At 31.2% G+C, this 20807-nt stretch overlaps 1 protein-coding gene across 1 annotated transcript in view; it reads right to left on the minus strand.

Annotated features, from left to right (window-relative positions):
- LOC143240999 (ATP-binding cassette sub-family D member 1-like) overlaps window positions 1-20807 on the minus strand; it is a 45499-nt gene that overhangs the window by 14833 nt on the left and 9859 nt on the right. Inside the window, exons 2-5 of the mRNA XM_076484432.1 lie at window positions 18352-18532; window positions 10014-10132; window positions 8944-9115; window positions 3255-3352 (exon numbers count right to left, since the gene is read on the minus strand). Of these exons, the coding sequence (XP_076340547.1) occupies window positions 3255-3352; window positions 8944-9115; window positions 10014-10132; window positions 18352-18532 (570 nt within the window). The remainder of the gene's footprint in view (window positions 1-3254; window positions 3353-8943; window positions 9116-10013; window positions 10133-18351; window positions 18533-20807) is intronic.

The raw sequence follows: 20807 nt of genomic DNA on the forward strand, positions 1-20807 counted from the left end.
AAACAAAATGTGACCCAATTCCGATGGAAATGATTCATTGAAAAATTAAAAATACACAACATTTTGTGAAAGATCTATATATGATGGAGGAAAATGGATATCATTTTTAGATTCAGTGTAGATTCAAGGCAATAAAACCATAACAAACCTATCTTATTAAAGCAGAATTTAGCATTGTTTTTGGTTTTTTTATTATTTTAGATCCTCAATAAAAACAGGGATTTTACAGTGCAATTGCTACGTCATCTTAACTCTTTTAACCCAGGTGTCCCATATTACACATAATGGAAAGTTGTAGCGTTATATGCTCGGTTTTAGTAAACTACTTTTTGTTTGTGTTCTACCAATTAGTATAGCATAAAATATTAACTAACCATCCAACTTTTAATAGTAAATAAGCTTTAAGTTCCTTATTCTACAAGAAAATATTTTTAAAAATCCTTAATTTTCCCCAGTGTGACAGACATGACATTTTCTCTAATCATCTTATCTTCTCTATTTTTCCACCACCTCTTGAAAGAGCAAAAAATTAAACAAATTATTCACTACAGAAATGTTATTGCTGAGACAAACTATAAACTTTTATTGCCTTCAATTTTTTTGGTTACAGAGTACCAATAGAAAACCAGATCCTTCTTACCACACCCACCTGTAACATTCTCTCTTTCAGGATACATTAACAGTTCTCTCTTACGTTTAATTATATATTATATATAATCCACAGAAATTCAAAGTTATTGCAGAGCACTGTGTTTTGAATAGATAATAATCAATTTCACACAGCATACAAGAAATATTCCAGCGAGAAACTTAATGACTAGTTTGGATGAAATTATAATGTCTCTTGCTGCATAGTTAGAAAGAGGAAGGGGAAATTGTCTACATTTTGCATGTTATTAGTCTGTGTTCCTTGTTGTATTATTTGATTAAATAAAAATTATTTAGTGTATTATTAATATTATTAGTATAAAACATAGGCTTAATTATCCTCAACAACTGACAGCAAAAAAACAAAACTTTATTTCTTATTTTACATATTTATTCTTTATTTATTATTATAAGATTAATTAAAATGTAAAAACAGTGATCTTTTTTAGGTTAGTTAAAATTAGATTATGTTAATTGAATAATAATAATATAAAGATGTTTCATGAGGCAAGCATGCAAGCAGCACTTGGGCGATATAATTCGACAGTATAACGTAAGCCACACACACCTCGAGTGACTTAACTCTATAATGGCATGGATAGTAGTTAAATGTGGTTTAAGAGGCAAAAAAAAATGTTATTATGAATAGATGTATACTGTTACAAGTTTAAAGTTAATTAGAATAAACATGTCATCCCACATGACAACTTGAAGACATTCTAGAAAGAAACTAAAGGTAATTTAGATTTTTTTTTTGTAGTTAAGAGGTCAGTCAAATTGATCAATCTCATTTCAAGTGAGGAAAGATAAAATAACAGATAAAATATTAAGTTTCACTGACAAAAAAATGTTTGGAATGTATTAAGGAGATTTTAAGGATGAAAAAGGAAATGAATCTTAACATGAAAATTACTTTGCAAACAGACTATTCAAAACAAGTACTCAATATATTGATGGACAAATCTTTATTTTAGTTTATTAAAAAACTTCACTAAAAGCTAAGTTTCTTTGCATATGAGAGACTTATAATGTTAACTCAAAGAGTGCAAAAATTTGTGAAGATATACACACTATGTTGAAAGTTAAAAGTATTAAATCTACAATGACATTAAATGAGTACAAATAGATCATGTGACCTGTCAAATTAACCAAGTCACTGTTGAAAGGGTTAATACACATTGCTTTAATAAACACTAACTAACAATCAATAGAGTTTTTCCACTTTTCGTGAGATTCTTAAATCCTCCATTTTTGTTATTATATATATAGACACACAGAGACAGCATATAAATTTGCAAGTTCATCATTACAAAATATTGTTAGGCAGAAAAATTCTAATGGATTCCCTATTTATTGGTGGATAAACTGTACCATAATATTATGAACCAGTGTAAATTTGTTTGTGATTCATCACTAGAAGTGAAAATAATTCCCAATAAAATACACTCATCAATAGTTCTTCACTCAAATATAGTAAAAAATCAATAGCTCTTTTTGTTTTGCTAATCAAATATTTTTTTACCATATCGTAACATGCCGTATTTATTTGTGACAATAATGAAACCATACATAAAAATACATGTTAAGCCTACTTTATTTATCAAACAAGTGACCACATATCAACATTATCCAAGATCCCATAACACAGACCAAACTGTATGTGTCTTTGTTTGAAGTTAAGCATGAAACTAAACAGTAGGTTACCTCTGCTGTAGCCATCGTGAGTATCAAAACTGGTTTTTAGCAATATAAGTCTGCAGACTTACTGCTATAGAGGGCACTGTTGATGCAAGTCATAATTTATGTGACAATGTCTATTGATTAAACTTTTAAAACAATTTCAAAAATAACCAATGAATATTTACACATAAAAAAAAAAATCAACTCTTTCTTTCTTTCTAAAAATAGCATAAAGTACTTATTTACTTAACATTACTTTCACAATTATATTACTACATCACTTTATCTTCAAAACCATTTAAATAATGCTATGGATGTTATACCTATCAGAGCTATGTTACACCCTTCAGACACCCTAATTAGTTTTCTAAACTATTACCAATAATAACTAATTATTAAACTTACTTAATATAAAACTAACAAAGTTACTGGAACTTTGCTAGCACCAAACTTGGGGTTAATGTTTTTCTTTGTTTTCAAAAATAAGCTGAAAAATTTATAACGTGATATTAAATAAAAACCCCTTTCAAAACCAGGTTTATAACTAATATTTTATATTAGGGTTAATTGATAAAACCTAAATTGGCAGTAAGAAAAAAAAACTAGCAATGTTTTCAACTAATTATCATTTACATTTGTGTATGTTTGAGTGTGTATAGTTAATCTGTGTTCACAGCTTACAGACAATTTCAGTCCAAGTTCAAGGGTAAGATAAAAAAATAACTGTAGGTACATCACAGTTATTCTAATATAAAATACTGTGCACTAGTCATTTACTAATCTCAGCACACAAACTGTAGTATAAAAACACAATTTAGGAAATACTGACAACCAGTACATCTTGAAACTACTTAGAATATTATGCTAAAGCAGCAGCAGTTGTACAGAACTTACGTTAAAAGTAACACATTTTATCCAAAACTTACAACAAACGAGAGATCTGGAACTACAACATCACAGTTGGGAGTGATAATGGGGACATTTTCCAGTTTGAGGGTACCATCATCTCTCTCAATGACTATTCCTATAGAAAAAAAAAAACATTTAATATATAGACAAATTTATATTTAAGCCTAACACAGTAACTGAATAATAAATGTACACTCAGAGCTCTATAAATATTAAGAGACGTTTAGGAGATACATAGGTTATATATCAGAGGAAATATAAAACAAAACAGATGTGAAACAAACAAAAGCACATTTGTAGAGTAGGAAATCTGTTACTTAAAATTTACAGCAGAGAAAAAGACTAGAAATGTGAAAATATTTAGGCTCAATTCAATTAGGTGAAAATAAGTGTTTCATAACTGGAATTTTATTTTCACAATTAAGTTACTCAAAACAGTTCACTCGTGAAAAAAAAATCAAGAAAACATTATATTCACATACTAACAAATCTAAAGAATAGAATTTTTATTCTATAGGCATATGTAGACTGTAAAGTACTTTTGACATTAAATCTATTTATGCAAATAAAACACAAATTTCTTGATAATGAGAGACTCACTTGAAATAAAAATGTATTTCAGAACAGCTGGTGTGAGTATTAACACTTTTACTGACAAGCAGAGAACAACATTTCGACCATCGTAGGTCATCTTCAGGTTAAACTGTTAATAACCATTCCAGCCGTCCTGAGAAAACACAAACTGACATCTTTGTCAAAATGATTTTGTTCTTATGTAAACTTATTGTACATAAATGTATAAAATTATTAAAACTAAACAAATCTTATTTAGTATTCCTTTTCCTTTGATCAATGCTATCATACATGGATGCAAAAATATGTACATAAATCTAATTATGTTCAGAACGTGTTGCCTATAAAAATGCATTTAGCAGAATTGTAATAAATCTTTAATTTTTTGTGATCATTCATGAAGCATACAGAAAAGATGACAGCCAAAAGTAATAAAATAAGTTATGGAAAATCAGAAATTATTGGACACAAAACTGTGGAAAAAAAAAAGAATACAAGCAATGATCCTCACAATTTTGAAAAGATTTTATATGAAGCAAAGAAAAATAAAAATTAAAATAAAGGAAAAAACACCTTTTGAACATAGCAGTGCTGTGTAATTTCTTTTATATACATTTGGTAACTATGCTGACATGATACAAATATCCGCAACGTTAGAGTAGACATCTTCTTGCTTCTTTTTTTCATAATGCGTCTCACTTTAAGCAACTGCACAATGTGCACGTACAAATTCATTTGCACATAAATCACCACACACACATTTCTCACAAAAGAGCAATGTCACAGATATGTTTGGACGTGCGTACAACATCATGTTTCTAAAGTAAAACCAGTGGCAAATATTTTGTTTTGAACTTGAAACAATTGTTTCAATACACGATTATATTAAAATACACTTATATGCTATACTGTACATGTATTTCCTTTATACTTTCATTACTAATTACAAGAATGAGTTAGCTCTAAAGGATAAAGCTTAAATTTTATGTTATTATGATATAATAGCTTGGTTGATATACATTGCACAAAAAGAAATATTGTAAAAATCAACATTGCCTTATGCTAGAGCTAGTGGAAACTAGAAAACATCGAAGGAGCTATGCTTCATTTGGAGATGATAAAAATATACACAAAGTAAAACATTAACATAACAAAGTTAATACAGCAAGCGATTATCAGAGATATGAAATAATAATAAACAGAATGACTAACAAGTCTAGTTTGTTCTTGTGTTTTTAATTTCCTTTATTTTCTGTTTAGTTTATTTGATGTAATCCTGTTACAGTAGTTTTATACCTGTTTGAATTTAATAATTACAATAAAGATAACTACAAACATGAAATGTAATTCGAGTCCAATTAGTACAGCAGTTGACTATAAATTGAAACTACATCAGCTAATCTGTACATAAGACTTGACAAAAATGTTTATATATTTCCATTTAATACACATATGCATATGACCATATAATGTGTACTGTCTGTGACAAAAAGAAGTTCAGAAATTTATTATTAAGACATATGGTTGTGTGTTGTGCAGCCAAATCAACCTGCTGCAGAACACATGTGGCAATCCAAACAACTATCACATGTTTTCAGTAGATGTGCTTTACTGGACTTTTAATTCACATAACAAATTTTTGAAGGTAACTCTAAGAAATACCTGATATATAACATCTACTATGTTCATTAAGTTCCTTCCTTTTTTTTTTCTCTTCTCTTCAAAAGTACAAAAACTTTCTTAGGAAATAATACTTGACTTTTACAAATTTTGTTTTTTTCACATTTGGTACACTGGTAGAGCTTTTAACCCATAATTAGTAGCCTCATTTGATGTAAATATAAGGCACACTGCAAAGTTATTCAACAAAACACACCCACATTTAATGAACATTCTTGCACATGCATATGTAAAAAGTCCTGTGAGCTATTGGTTTAACATTCTTACTACAATTTCACCTAAGAGTAAAATTGAACTGTTTTTAGTTTTTGTAAATTGGATTAAACACAGCTAACTTAAAGATACACAAGTACTGGTTACACCAAGTAAGCTAGATCAACAGTTTCTAGCTCAAGTTTTCAAGAGAATCATATGCATGTACAATTATTACTGATTATTCATAACCAACTTTTCAGCACAAATTTACTAAGTTTTATGAAATTATCCTAATTAAAGAGCATTTAATATTATATGATATTAGCTTAGGCAATTAGCATAAATAATGAAACTTGATACAATTGTACCAACTGCATGGGAGTATCATTCTTTAAACATGACATTTCTTTTATTTATTTATTTTATTTTATTTATTTATCAAAGGATTTATTTGTGAATATATTCAGTGTTTCATTACTTGTCCATGTGCAAACTGATTTTAATGTGAAGATCAAAAATGCTTTCCTTCATTTCAAAAACCTCAAATTTCATTTGCATAATCTCCAAAACCTGCTAAATACATTTCAATTGTTTGTTTTCAGTAAAACTTGTTATTTTATCTGTTATTTGCCCAACCTTAACTACATGAAGTTGGTCAATTTGGCATACCTTGAAACCATGAAAAAACAAATTGAAATAAATCTAAATTACACTGTCTTTCTTTCCAGAATGACTTCAAATTGTAACATGAAGCTACATTCTGAAGCAGCTTTAAACTTCAACAATATACAACTGTTTATACATAAATTTTATTGTTTTATTGCTCTTTGACTGTGTCTAACTATTATTGACACTATAAGTTGTAAATTACATAGAGAACACAAGGCTTATGTTATACTATTGAATTATATTAGCAACAAGATATTCCAAGCTGCTCCCATGTGTGACTCATGAATTTTTTTATTATTATTTATTTTACCTAATATAACATTAACTAGCCTAAAGAGATTACCTATTCTTACATTTTAGTTGATTTTATAATAATAAATAAAGATTAAACATGAAAAACAAGAAATACAATACTTACCTGAACCTTCCTTTTGCTGTGGACAACACTTTACTTCTTCATATTAATGAAAGTAGTGCACTAAATACTTGTTATTTAATTAAATAATGCATCAAAGAACATAGAATAATAACTTGCAAAAGGCATAAAATGTCTCATAATTACCACAATTGTTCTGGATTTCTAACTATGCAACAAAAGCCATTACAAATTCATCTGAGTTATTCTATATATTTCCCATGAGAATGAAGCTTATACTAATAGAGAAACTGACAATTGTCTGTTCAGAAAACAATGTAATATAATACATCACTTAATAGATGAGAACCTTGGTTTTCTGTTAGTTATAAATATTATTAAACTTAAGAAAGAGCTATAAACAAATTCTAAAAGAGAGGATGTGACAAATGGGTATGACCTGAGGATTCTGGTTTTCTATTTGATGGTTCTTCAGCCAAACAAAATTGAAGGATACAAACACTATATTTTGTCCGAGTGATGATCATTTTATAGTGACTAATTTAAATCAAATTTCTTACTTAATGGAGGGGTTGTGACTAAATTACAGAAAAGGGGATGACTAGAGAACAAAAGTCACAGTTCTAACATTAGGGATAAGTTGGAAGTTTTTCAAATATTGCTTTGTGGATTATTAGCTACAATTCTATGCTACACTAATTGGCATAGCCTAAACAAAACGTAGTTCAATTAAATTTTAAATGTAAGACACTAGAAACCTCCTGACATGCACAGTAAAGGATGCCCATGTATTAAGGGCTAAATATTCATTAGTAGAAATTGAAGGACAAAAATAATCTCAGAATCCAGTGATCTCATAATCATCACGTATTACCTTTTTTTTGTTTGTTTTTTGAATTTTGCATAAAGCTACTCGAGAGCTATCTGTGCTAGTCATCCCTAATTTAGCAGTGTAAGACTAGAGGGAAGGCAGCTAGTCATCACCACCCACTGCCAACTCTTGAGCTACTCTTTTACCAGCAAATAGTAGGATTGACCGTAACATTATAATGCCCCCACCGCTGAAAGGGCAAACATGTTTGGCACGATGGGGATGTGAACCCGCGACCCTCAGATTACGAGTCACATGCTATAACACGCTTGGCCATGCCGGACCCCACCTTTTTTGTATCATCCATCAAAAGCCTTACTCCCATCCTAGCATTCTTTTACCCCTAATGTATTGAAAGAAATCCTTACTTCTTTTACATTTTTAGTCAACGTTTTTCTCATAGTTTTTTTATTCCTAATTTTCAGTTTTCACTCTTGCTCTTCCATAATCCTCCAAGTTTTCAATAATTTCAGTCTATTTAAAGCTCTTAAATTTATATTTTTCTTTAATTTTTCCTTTACATTCTTTGCGAGTCAACCTGGTTGTTGACTTCAAACCACCCCTCTTTTGATTTTCTATATGGACATTTAAGTTGTTGTTTTTCTAATTTCATATTTAATCAGTATTCTCAGTAGATAACTCTTGCCTCACTCTTTCAAAACTTTTTTTTCCTGAAATTTGGAACCAAAATCTAATTATTCCCTAATCTCTTTCCTAACCCATCCTGATCAGTTTCTGAAAAACCTCTTTCTTTCAATTTGATTATCTTTTACCAGTCTACAAACCTGAAAATAAAATCTCATAACTGTAAGTTCATTAAAAATTGAATTCCTTACCTCATTTAGAGTTTCTCATTACCATCACCAGTTTAATCTGGTGATCTGTAACAGATAACTAAAAAAAAACCTTCTCTCTTTGTAATCACTGAAGACAAGCCAAAAAGATTTAACCTCATTGCTATTAGCTTTGATATCAACTTGAACAGGATGTAACTTGTGTTTTACATATAAAGCACTCTTACCCTCTATTTACAGTACTCATCAAACAACCTGTATTTCAGACAAGTTCTTAACACTTAAATTACCTATTTAATATGTTAGCAAAATAAGAAACATTATATCTACACCTGTATGTGTGTTACATAAAGTTTTGTTCAAACTTCTCGCATGTACCAGCATTTGAAGCAACATTTCATGTGTATATAAAGATGTACCCATAATTACAAAATTTAAATAACACTATTTTCTATAATCTGTAGAAAGTTATAGTCTTATGTACTGATAAAAAGAGATATATTTTACATGTATATGGAGATAATGGATCAATTCCATAGAAAACAAACCATTAGCTTCTGGCATTCCATCCTTAAAAGTCAGTCCTTTTATCTTCAAAGATTTTTTAGTATCTCTCTTGTTTAATGTTGCTAGAGTTCTTTGGTATTTGCCTCGACTAACTTCCTCAAATACTGTGAACATTTTGGACACTCGTGATGTATATCCTGCCAACTCAGTTATCTAGTAAAATAAATAATTCATTACAAAAAGTATAGCGTTAACACAGAAAAAAATATAGCTCTTTAGACTACAAGTTCTTCAAATTCCAAACTGAACATTTGAGTGGTTGATTCTCAGATAACTGTACAAATCTACTCCAAGACTATCTGTGCTAAACATCACTAATTTTGAACTGACAACCTGAAGGAAAGACAGTTAGCTAATAACACCAAATACCAACTTTTGGCTATTTTCTGTATGACTGAAATAGTAGGATCTAACCATCACACTGATAAATGCACACATGGCTAAAAATACAGAGTAATATTTTAATTTTGCAGAAATAGAACACAAAAATTGTAACTATGTATTCTCAAGATGGCTGGTGTGGGTATTAGCACTTTAATTAAAATAAAATAGAGAACAACATTTCGACCTTAGGTCATCATCAGCTTAACCTTCATTTTAATTAAAATACCAGTCATCTTGAGAATACATTTTTACTTCGAGTAGGTTACTTGTCACCACAAAACATTGTAACTGCAAATCTATATTCCAGCATTCTGGTCATCTGGTCATTCTCAGCCAATACCAAACTAAAAGTTGGAATTCCTTCAGCAAAGGAAGAAAGCTGAAAAATTAGAAAACAGTTAGTGTACATACCTTATAAGATTATATTTTTGTCATACATTTCAATATCTGTCAGTACCCAAGTACTCAGTAACTTCTCAAATTCTGCACTTTTCAACTGATACTTTTTCATACATTTCAGTATCATACTTCAGAAACTTTTCTCAAAAATATCTAAAGTACTTATGTTTAAAAAAAAACAAATTACAATATTCTTAACCTCAGTGCTGCCACCTACATGCACCTTCTAAGTTTTTGAAGAACTATACAGCAGCAAACATACAAATACCTCTTTATAGGAGGACATTAGCCTCTCTACAGCATCTGCTCCAGCAATCAAGATATTTTTTGCTGTTGTCATGTACTGTGTCCTTGTACTGACTCCATCATCTCCTTTGTATCCATCACCTGTAAACATGAAAATACTTTTTTCCATATCTTATTACTTCCCTATAATCAACCCACAAAACTGAGATTTTCAATAAGAATGTAATAATGCTTTGGCCACAGTTCAAGTGTCCAGGTATAAAATTTTTAGAAATATACTGTATAGTAATCTTGATATAGTAAAGATCTTCAATCTTTAATACACAGTCAATTTACAGAAATTAATAACTGTATATATATCATGACATGAAGTAGCCAAACAATTTAATACCACTCCAATTTTTTTCAGTTGAACAGATTACTATGCACTTTTCTTCCTGAGTTATCTTTTAAATATACATGAAATAAATACATTCAATGACTTCATTAAAAGATGTATAGAATGCCTTTAAATTGTATCTATGAATAATCAGTAACAGACTGAGTTCGTTTGAAAATAAGAGTTACTAATTTTGTTTCCTGCATTTTGAGAAAAGCTATTCAAGAGCGAGCTGCACTACATGTGCCACAGCTCTTCAATTATCCTTTACCAACAAATAATGTACCCATGGTTAAAAAGGCAAGCATGTTCAGAAATACTTGATGATGAGAAACAGACTTGAAGTAAAAATGTATCTCAGAACAGCTGATATGGGATTTAACACTTTTACTAATAAAGCAGAGAACAACAATTTGATCTTCCTTGGTAATCTTCACGTTAACACAGATTTTTCAACTGAAAATAGCTGGGCACATCTTAGAGATGAGAGTATAAACAGGTATGAGATTGTAGGGAGCCTTGTCGTTAGATGTTAGGTTATTAATTAGTATAGGTATAAAGGTATTCCTTTATATTGGTTTAATTTTGGTTTCAGTTGTTATATAAGTAGAGCTCCTTAAATTTTGCATTTATTTATATTTGTTTCCCTACTTAATATCTGGGTGTTTTCTATGGTTATGTTGTGTTTATTTTATTTGCAGTGTTTATAAACGTGTGAAGGTGTATTTTTTTGCTCTATGGATCTGGTTTCCATTGTTCTACTTGTTTCTGCAATATAAAAGTCATGGCAGTTGTTGCATTATATTTTATAAATTATGATGATGTTGTGTTTGTCAGTGTAGTTTTTACTTAGTGTGGACTTTAGTTTTGTACCTGGTTTTTTAATAAATTTAGTGTTAACTTGAATGTTGTGTTTTGTTATGCTTTTTCCAAATGTTGGTTATTTTTTTGCTGATGTCAGGAATATATAGTATGCAGCAGTGTAAGGTTTTTAGTTTGTTGTATCTTGAGGTTTGTTTGTTCTTGATTGTGTTGTTGGTCTAGGTGTGTACATATAATTTTTTCAATGATTTTTGGAGGAAATTTGTTAATGTTGATGAAGTGTTGTTTTATTTTGTCAATTTCATCATTAATTTTACCAGGTGACCTTAGGAAGGTTGAAACATTGTTCTCTGCTTTATTAGTAAGTGCTAATACCCATACCAGCTGTTCCGAGATAAATGTTCAGCGATAGTTTCTACCCTAGGACTCACAGATTGCAAGTCAAGTACTCTAACTGATAGGCCACTAACATACTAATAAATTGTAAGTTAGTTAAAACATAACACTACAACTAGTAGTAACAGGTCAAGTGTTTCACTTAAAAATACAATGGTAATAAAAAGTATCCAAATAGTTCAAGAATCTGATATCTGTGATATGTTCCTACTACCTTCAGTTTTTTTTCTCCAAAAGTGTCATTAATATAACATAGCATAATGGGACTTGAATAACATGCAAAATGTCATACAAAGAATTTGAGATTATAACTATCTCATAGAACAATGATTTATCACTCTAATATTACTATTTTTACTTTGGTTACAAGTCAGTGTGCAACCCAAATAGAATGATGCCATCCCTACCTTCAAACTACCGACTGCAGACGGTCAACTGGTCAGCAGCTATTTAATGTTATTTTTTTAAATTTTATTTAATAATTTACTAATTCATTTATTTTTTTCACACCAATTTTCCATCACAAGCAAGAGAGGAGTGCAATCTGAATATAAAGAAGTAAAGCACAGCCAACCATCGACACCTCAACATATATAATTACACAAGCTAAGCAAATTAGATTTTATTCTTGGCTACTCATTTACCATGTAACATGTCAACTTAAAACAACAAGAGGGCAAACAAATGTAAGTTTCGTTTAGTCTTAACAGTTACTCAATAAAAACTCCCACAAAGTAAATTGATATAAATTTTCTACTGTAGTCTCGAAGTAATTTAATATTAATTAAAATATTTATTAGAAATTTTAAAGACTATTACATGGGTTGTAGTTAAAAAAACAAGAATCGGAGAACTTGGCTTACTTCACTACATTTTCGTTTAAGCACCTTCTTTCACAGCACATCAATTTATAATTCTGTTTACGTTACTGGTTTCAAAGAACAGTAATACGTACAAGCACAAAATATGTACGTATAATATACGTAATCGTTTCTTCTTCTTCATTCAATATTTCAAACAAAAAAGGTTCACTACTTGCAAAGTCGGTCAGTTGGTTGGTTGGTTTGGTGTTTTATGGTGCAAAACAACTTGGCTATCTGTGCTTCTTGCAAAGTACTGAATTCCTAGTTAATGTTTAATAGCAACATACAAAGTGTGCAGTACTACATCATGATAAAAGCACATTAATATCAAATGTTACTCTCCACATGAATAAGCATTCTACAGCTTATGTCTCATTGCTTTATGAGTGAGTTACATCTGTTGCATTTTAACTAAACCTATGTATGTTGTAACCTCAAGGATTTGATGAGCAATGGCATTGAAAAACATGCAGCAGTAGCAACAGAATATAACAAGCAAGGTATTATATTTATTAAGCAAGGTATAATTGAAATTCTAGTGCAATTCTTTCTAAGTAAATAGATAAAAACTGTAATTTAAGTTACATTTGCTCCTATTGTGATACATGACTAAAGTATCACACCAACACAATTGCCATACACATGCAGTTTTTACAAGTTTAACTATATTAAAAGAATTCAGGGATTCGTTATGTATATTTTTCAACATTATTAACCAGTTCACTTCTTAACAACATGATGTGGCTACTTCACTTTAAAAGTTGTAAAACCAAGTGTCAAGTTTACATGAACAAAATATCTGAACATGGATACCACCAAATCTTTCTATTTCTCAAAAGTTTCACATACGAGTCTCTCAATGGTGTTGTTAGAATCTTGCAGTGGTTAAGAAATTTATTCAATTTTATATTACCGACATACTGTGTACAGTATGTAATAATACATTAATTTGATTTTCTAATCAAAACATGAATATAAAAAATCTGGTCATTAAGTCCCTTAGTAGCATTACAGTTTTCTTAAATAGCTTTTATAAACAACTACAGTTTAATCCAACTGATACAACACACATTAGTAGAGCTAACATTTTCCTAAACTGAAAATGTATTTCCAAACAGATACCCATCTCCTCTCATAATAAGCTTTCTTCATTAGTATTGTCCACTACTTCCCCACAATTTTTTATTGGCACTAGCCTTACAATCCCCACTTCTATCTAAATATTGACATGCAAGTGATCATGCAGCAACCTTCCACCAATAAGAGTGCAACACTACCCCTATCGTGCAATTAGCACTCTCTAATAATACACCCACCTGCTAATGGCTTTGAGATTGAGCCATGACAAAGTCAACTAATACACCACAAGTGGAGAGGATGGGTGGGATATGTGAGAGGAGGTAAGTATCTATTCTGATATACATTTTTAGCTTAGGAAGATGTTAGCTTCTGATACAATAACTTGCCTCTCTTCACAAGTATCCCACATTGTACTGGTTGAGGGATGGTGAGAAAATGATGCTTCTTTAGAAAGTGTCCAAAGGTAGACCAAGTGTTTTGTGAAAGAAATTACAAACATTACACCCTTGAGTAGTGTCACTAAAATGAAAGGGTGAAAACAGAAGTGGACACCAAAATTATTTCATTATAAATAGATCCTCTAAGTGTTGAATAGCTAGGGTGCAACAGACTGTAAAAGGGAGTTCTACCTCAACCAACACCTGGCTGCATCTGGTAATGTATTTCAGTTCCATAGTAGGAAGAGGCTCCTCTACCTTTCATCTGAAAAACAGGTACTGAGAGGGAAGACTAGTTTCCATATCAATAGCCTATCTCCACATGTGCACATTTCTAACACAACCAGCACTGAATCCACCAGGAACTCATATCTAGTAGGTGGTAGGAAAGAAAGAGAGCTCAAAAGAATTAAAATCTGATCTAAAACTTGGAAGCATGGGGAATATCTCATCCAGTCCACAATAAAAAAAAAAAAAACCTGCCTAACATATGTGGGAATTCACAAGTCCATCCAGGTTCAACTAACACCAGATCCATTAGGAATTGACATTCAGCATGTAATAGGAAAATGAAGAGAGAACTCAATTTGGGTTGCATCTCCAGTCTAAAACCTGGTAGCATTGGGAATTTATCATCCAGTCCACAACAGGAGGGTCATATCAACCAAACACCTTTGAGGATTTATGTGGCTGGATCATTTTCAACCAACATCCAAAAGATATTTCTCAGTTGGAGGAACAAACTGCAATACATAAAATATACGTTGGAGTGCTGCAACTAACACCTGGCAAAATCTGGAATAGTACATTAGGTCCATCATAGAAAAGGCATCAGCAGAATGCTACTTCTCTATTCTCAAATGACTGTAATTGTGTTTCATTCAAGAAGATTGGCTCCCAAAGTCTGCCAATCGAGGGATTAAAAACTTGTAGGAGGCAAGGACTCTCATACTCCATCAGAAGAAAAGAGGGACAAAATGCACTGAAGAGTCCAGAGGCCTGCAGCACAAAATACAGTGCAATGAGTGACCACAATAATCTATTTTGAAAAGCAGAGCAACTATGTTGACAGAGTTGATCAAACAACACATAGCATTGTCTGGAACTGCAAATCAAGTTCATGACAGAAAGAAACTCAATGATTTTGATAATGGAAAGGACCCTGAGGAAAAAGTGGATGAGAAGTCCAGTCCTGACTAAGACTGGTTAAACCCAAAGGATGAAGAACAGGAGTTCAAAACAGGGAGCATTTGGTATTCAGATGGGTGACAAATGGATGTGGAGTACTCAACTGAGAGCACAGCCACCTGAAAACCTGATCATCAAAGGCTAACTATGCAGGATGAATCATGTCAGGATGGTATAGATGCTCAGCTACAAGATTGAGAGCACCTGAAATTTTACAGGTTAGCAAACAAATGTGATGACTGTGGGCCCAAAACAGCATGTCCACTGTGTGAGGACACAGTAATTACAACACATGGCCCACTGCCAAGTGAGATAAAATAGTTGAAATGTTAGAGTGGATCAGCACAAAACTAAGGTCTATACTATGTAAAAACTACACTGATAAACACAACATCAACATAATTTATAAAATACAATGTGATAACTGTCATGACTTCTGTATTGGAGAAACAAGTAGAAAAATGGAAACCAGATTCAAAGAACACAAAAAGTCACCTTCACACATTTTCGAACACTGCATATCAAATAAACACAACATAACCATAGAAAACACCCAAATATTAAAAAAAAGAAACAAACATAAACAAACGCAAAATTAAAGAAGCCTTACTTTTACAACAACTCAAGCCCAAAATAAACCAATACAAAGGAACACCTTTATACCTATATTAATAAATACAGTCTAACATCTAAGCATGCCCTCTACATTCCTACACTCAATTACACAACTACCTTCAAACATGTGGTCAGCTATTGGTTAGTTACCTCTATCTTTCTTTGTGAACCTGATGATGACCAAAGAAGGTCAAAACGTTGTTTGCTCCTCTACATAGTGCTTTCTCTACCAATAGCAGCCATTTTTTACATATATAATTTTGTCGTCATCACAGATTAGCACTGTTTAGCCATTCAAAACTCAATGTAGAAACTTACGACCATTGGCTCAAGATCCCTTGGGCATTTCAATACAACCCCAGTCCAACAGAGAAGTGTCCATAAACAGATGCACCTCTGGTTGTGTAGAAAGAAGAGGGACATTGGTCATCATGTTGCCCATCTTGCCACCAGGTAAAATTGGTCTGTAAGGAAGGAGGAAATAACAATGGGCAATCTAGAGGATTTCTGATGAAGTTTTATTAATTCTGCATGTTGATGACAAAGGCTGAAAGTGAAAAAACTGAAAGCAGGCAGTCGTCCTTATAAAGATAAAAATGAAGTCCATGCAATTGAAGTTGAGTGAAGACTTTGTCCACCAGACAAAAACTGTAAATGGCCAAGGCCAACAAAAAGGGGAAGCCAAACCTGTACACAGCCTGTGGATGAAGTAAAGATAATAACAGGATACTGGAGAAATAGAAATGGTGTTGAAGGAAAACAAAGGGAGAATCCTTCTAATAAGACCTGAAGAACTTAATCTAACATGACAGTCACCTACATCATTGACAGCATGCAGGTTAGTAGTGACCAATAATACCTCATGAAGGCTTGAGACATGAGAAAGGAGCCAAAACACAGGAACAGAAGCAGGGAAAGGTAGCAATAAGTGAGAGGCCAGAGGTAAGTATGCAAACAGACAGATTTCACTCTCAATATTAAAAGTTGGGTAGACTACCAAAAACCATTTGTCATAAAAAAAAAAAAGACATGCATAAATCACCCAAAGAAGTAAAAGGAGAGGTGCCAACAACAAAGAAGCCAAGTTTGGAGAGAAAAGGCTGAATAGGACAAGTATAACAATGTAGAGAAGAGGAGGGAATGGACATCTGCCAAAAACCTCTTAGGAAAGTGATGGACAGCCTCAGACAAAAATTGTATGAATGAAAGGTTAATGTCAGGCAAAGGCAAGAAAATTGTGCCAAGGAAATATGCACGGAAGTGTCAGGGTCCAACCCCCAAATAGGGAGGAGTGAATCCAAAATCCAAGTGAATCCAGAAAACAATATCCCAAACAATGGTAAGTCAAAGTGTGAGTCTCAGCCATGCATAGGAAATAGAGTATGCTGACCCTTGAAGACAATTGCTGGACAAAATACTTGGTATGGACTCTAATTCATTCTAATGTCACAAAAGAGCAGTAACAGTAGAAAGACATGTTTATTCACTTCACAAATTGTACTGAACAGACTGTGAGTAAACATGATTGTAAAGTTCATAAATACAAGAATTTTTTGATAAAACAATTTACAGGTCAGAAGATCAAATAAACAAGTTTAAATATAAAAACTCTTAAAACAAATACAGTTAAGGTAGTGTTACTTTTCTAATAAGGTGTTCAGCCTCTGGAGTAGCTTACCTTTATTTTGCAAAATTAGGAGATTAGTTGAGTGCCTTAGGAACTTAGAGGTCAATACACAAGTTAAAAAAAAAATTTTGTTCGGGCTGTGTTAGTAAAAGAAAATGAAATAGCCTAAATGAGTTAAATGGCTCTTTGCTTTCCCTTAAAAATGAAATTGATATAGGAAGTTATACTTGAATACTATTTTATAAAAAGGCCTATGAACACTGTTAACAGAACAGCATTAAATCAGCAGAACTGCACACTATGTTTCAAAATAAAATGTGAAAGCTACTGAATTTATAATAGGCTAATAATAATAATATGTTAAGGGGTTCTGTAATTTTGTCTTTAAATTACAAATAAACATGTGACTGGAAGTACATGTATTTAGGTATAAGGTATAAAGTTGATTAAAATGTTTTGCCAACAATATAATGTACAATGTTGTTAATTAATAAATTTTATTAATATATATATTTATTAAGACAAGAACAAACACATGCAGCATTTTCTGAAGGCGTTATTTCATTGTTTCCAAGATACTCACGTAAGGTACATTTCAATGACTTGTACAGACTAACCTGACTTCAACAAATGCATGGTAAATTGTACCAGTAATTTAGAATGGAAAAGCAATTTCATATTAAAATACAAATAAAATTTGAAAAAAAAACAATCCTTCTCTCTATCTCTATTAGAATAACAAAATACTCATAAATTTAAAAAATTTACATACAAGCTGTACAAAAGATCAGTCAAGATTATAAAATAATACCATTTTTTAACAGAATTGGCATTATTTTGATTCTTCTAGTTTCAATACAAAATAGTTTGAGTATTTTTAACACTGTAATTAACAGTCAGAATAATAACAATAATACCAATTGTATCAAACTTTCTATGTTTTAACATATTACCATTTTCTTGCTGCTGATTACCAGTTAAAACTGGTAAAGAAATGATAATCATTCCCACAGCACTCCAACAGTATTTCATGAGGAACTGTTCCAGCATGACGTAACAAAGTCGTTTGTTGAAGATAAGATTCATCTGTCTGGCAAGGGATCTGTAGCTTTGCTGGAGTATATTCAGTTCAACCTTTTCAAGAATTACATATTTGTCATCAATTTTGTGATTAAAAGCATTAAATACAAATAAAAACTTATCTTTGAAGTTCTAGAAATACTCTATAAATTTTGGTAATAAATGAAGTACAAAACAGTTAATCAAAGTATGTAAAAGAATAGTTAAAGTGTGTCAGTTTTACCACGAGTACATGACAAATTACATTACAGCACATGTGTCATAGAAATGGAAATCGGAATAAGTGGTTGCAAAGATGCACAAATCATATAGATCTTTATTTGGTATATCAGTTCAAGTCTGTTTCACTAATAATAAGTTCAAGATCTAATTCTGTAACTTCATGAACAAGTACTCGCACACGTAATACACTTTATTACATCTGATTTATTCATAACAAAGACTGAAAACAATGACTTAAACTCAGCTTTAAAACCATCACAGTTCAGATTAAGCTACTGCATGTGACTGACACATTAATTTTCCATTATAGGTTGAGTAAAATCCACCCAGCTTGTAACTACAAAAGTATCTACAAGAGTAATTCTACTATGTTTTTGATAATATACACATATGATTACAAAATTTTGCATGTTAGTGGTAAACACTACCAGGTTTTTAAATTAAGTATTACAATTTTTAATTAAAGATTTTCTTCTATTTTTTTTTCCAGAAAGTTTACTATCCAACTTGCAGAGTAATTTTCATTTTAAGACTAAAAAAACTTTTATGCATCAGGAAAGTTTCAAATTTCACATGTGAAGTATGTATAACTTCCAGATAAGTATCAATGTTTTTTAAGAAAGAAGATCTTCATATTTTGTCTCATTTTCACTATTGAATTAGAATATCTGTATGTATTTGATAGGTTTGACCTATTTCTTAGCCAATATAAAAAATTAGGAAATAAATATAAATTTTGTTTTTTTTCCTAGAATGACTGCAGATTATAACTCAAAAACACAAATATCTAAATAGCCTAAATGTCATAACATAATACATTTATGTATATTTATAATTTTTATTACATTGACCTTTCAACCATTGCAGGGTAATATCACACAAGTAACAATGATGTAGTGCATGTGGCCTGTCTTGGTTGTGTTTTAGTGCCCTAGTGTTTTGTAAAATACAGTCACATTTCAGTAATAATACATTACATATGTAAATACATTATTACTTTTTACAAATACGTTTTTAAACTTATTTTTTTAAAAGCATAAAACAGTGAAGTAAAGCAAACATTTCTTCTAGTTACGACCTTTGCACTTGGTTGTTGTTTGTCGAAGGTTGCTAAGCCTATGGAATGTTTGCACATGAAAGACATAAAATGAAATAATTTTAAGTTTTATATGTACATTTGAATAATCAAAAAATTATAAATTACTATAGAAATACCAAATAATTCCATCAAGTTTAGTAACTAAGCTATACTTGGGTCTGCAAAAATATGAAGTTTAGTAACTAAGCTATACTTGGGTCTGCAAAAATATGAAATTTTAAATATGCTGAAGACTCAACTTACCAGCACAATGATTTGTCTCAAAAGAAAGAGATGATGTAATATTTGAAAACAACTGAGTAAACCACTTGGGGACATTCTGAGCATTCAAATGGTTATTCACGTCATATTCAGATGCAAGTGTAATATTAGGGACTGTTTCCAAAAATGGAAAGAGGCAATTTGGGTCTCAATATTTAATTCAGTACATGGGCAATATCTCAGCAAACAGAAAATACAAGAGGTTCTTATTTTATATTCTAGCTTTCCAATATTAATGAGTTCCTAATTTGTATAAAACTATAAACTTTGTATTTTGACATCACAAGTATCTAATTTGAACCAGTTCTGCACTCAACATATCATGTGACAGAAAAACTGATGTTTAGGTTGTTTTTATTAATTACTTTTAAATTAACATAAACATTTGAATTATAATCCACAGTTTGATATTAAACTTAGTGACAAATTCATAAAAAATAGTTCATTAAAATTTTGAATGCAAGTCAACACGGGTGATGACACAGCCTTTGACCTGTGACCTGTATGGTTGAAAGTTAACAGCAATGCAATAGAAAATATTAAATTTCTGAAACATATTAACTGTATCCATTTCTTGAAAAAAAATATTCCAAAGAATCCCAGATGTAAGCACCAACTTTCTCTCTTAATGTTCAACCCACCAACAATAATTTAATTATCCCATAGAATTAACTCAATACCATGATTCCACCTAAGGTCTAGCCTTTGTAAAAATGCAAACCCTGTTACAAATGTCTTAGGCTTAAG

Source organism: Tachypleus tridentatus, chromosome 1, assembly GCF_004210375.1.
Source record: "Tachypleus tridentatus isolate NWPU-2018 chromosome 1, ASM421037v1, whole genome shotgun sequence".
In the NCBI taxonomy this organism is placed as follows: Eukaryota; Metazoa; Arthropoda; class Merostomata; order Xiphosura; family Limulidae; genus Tachypleus; species Tachypleus tridentatus.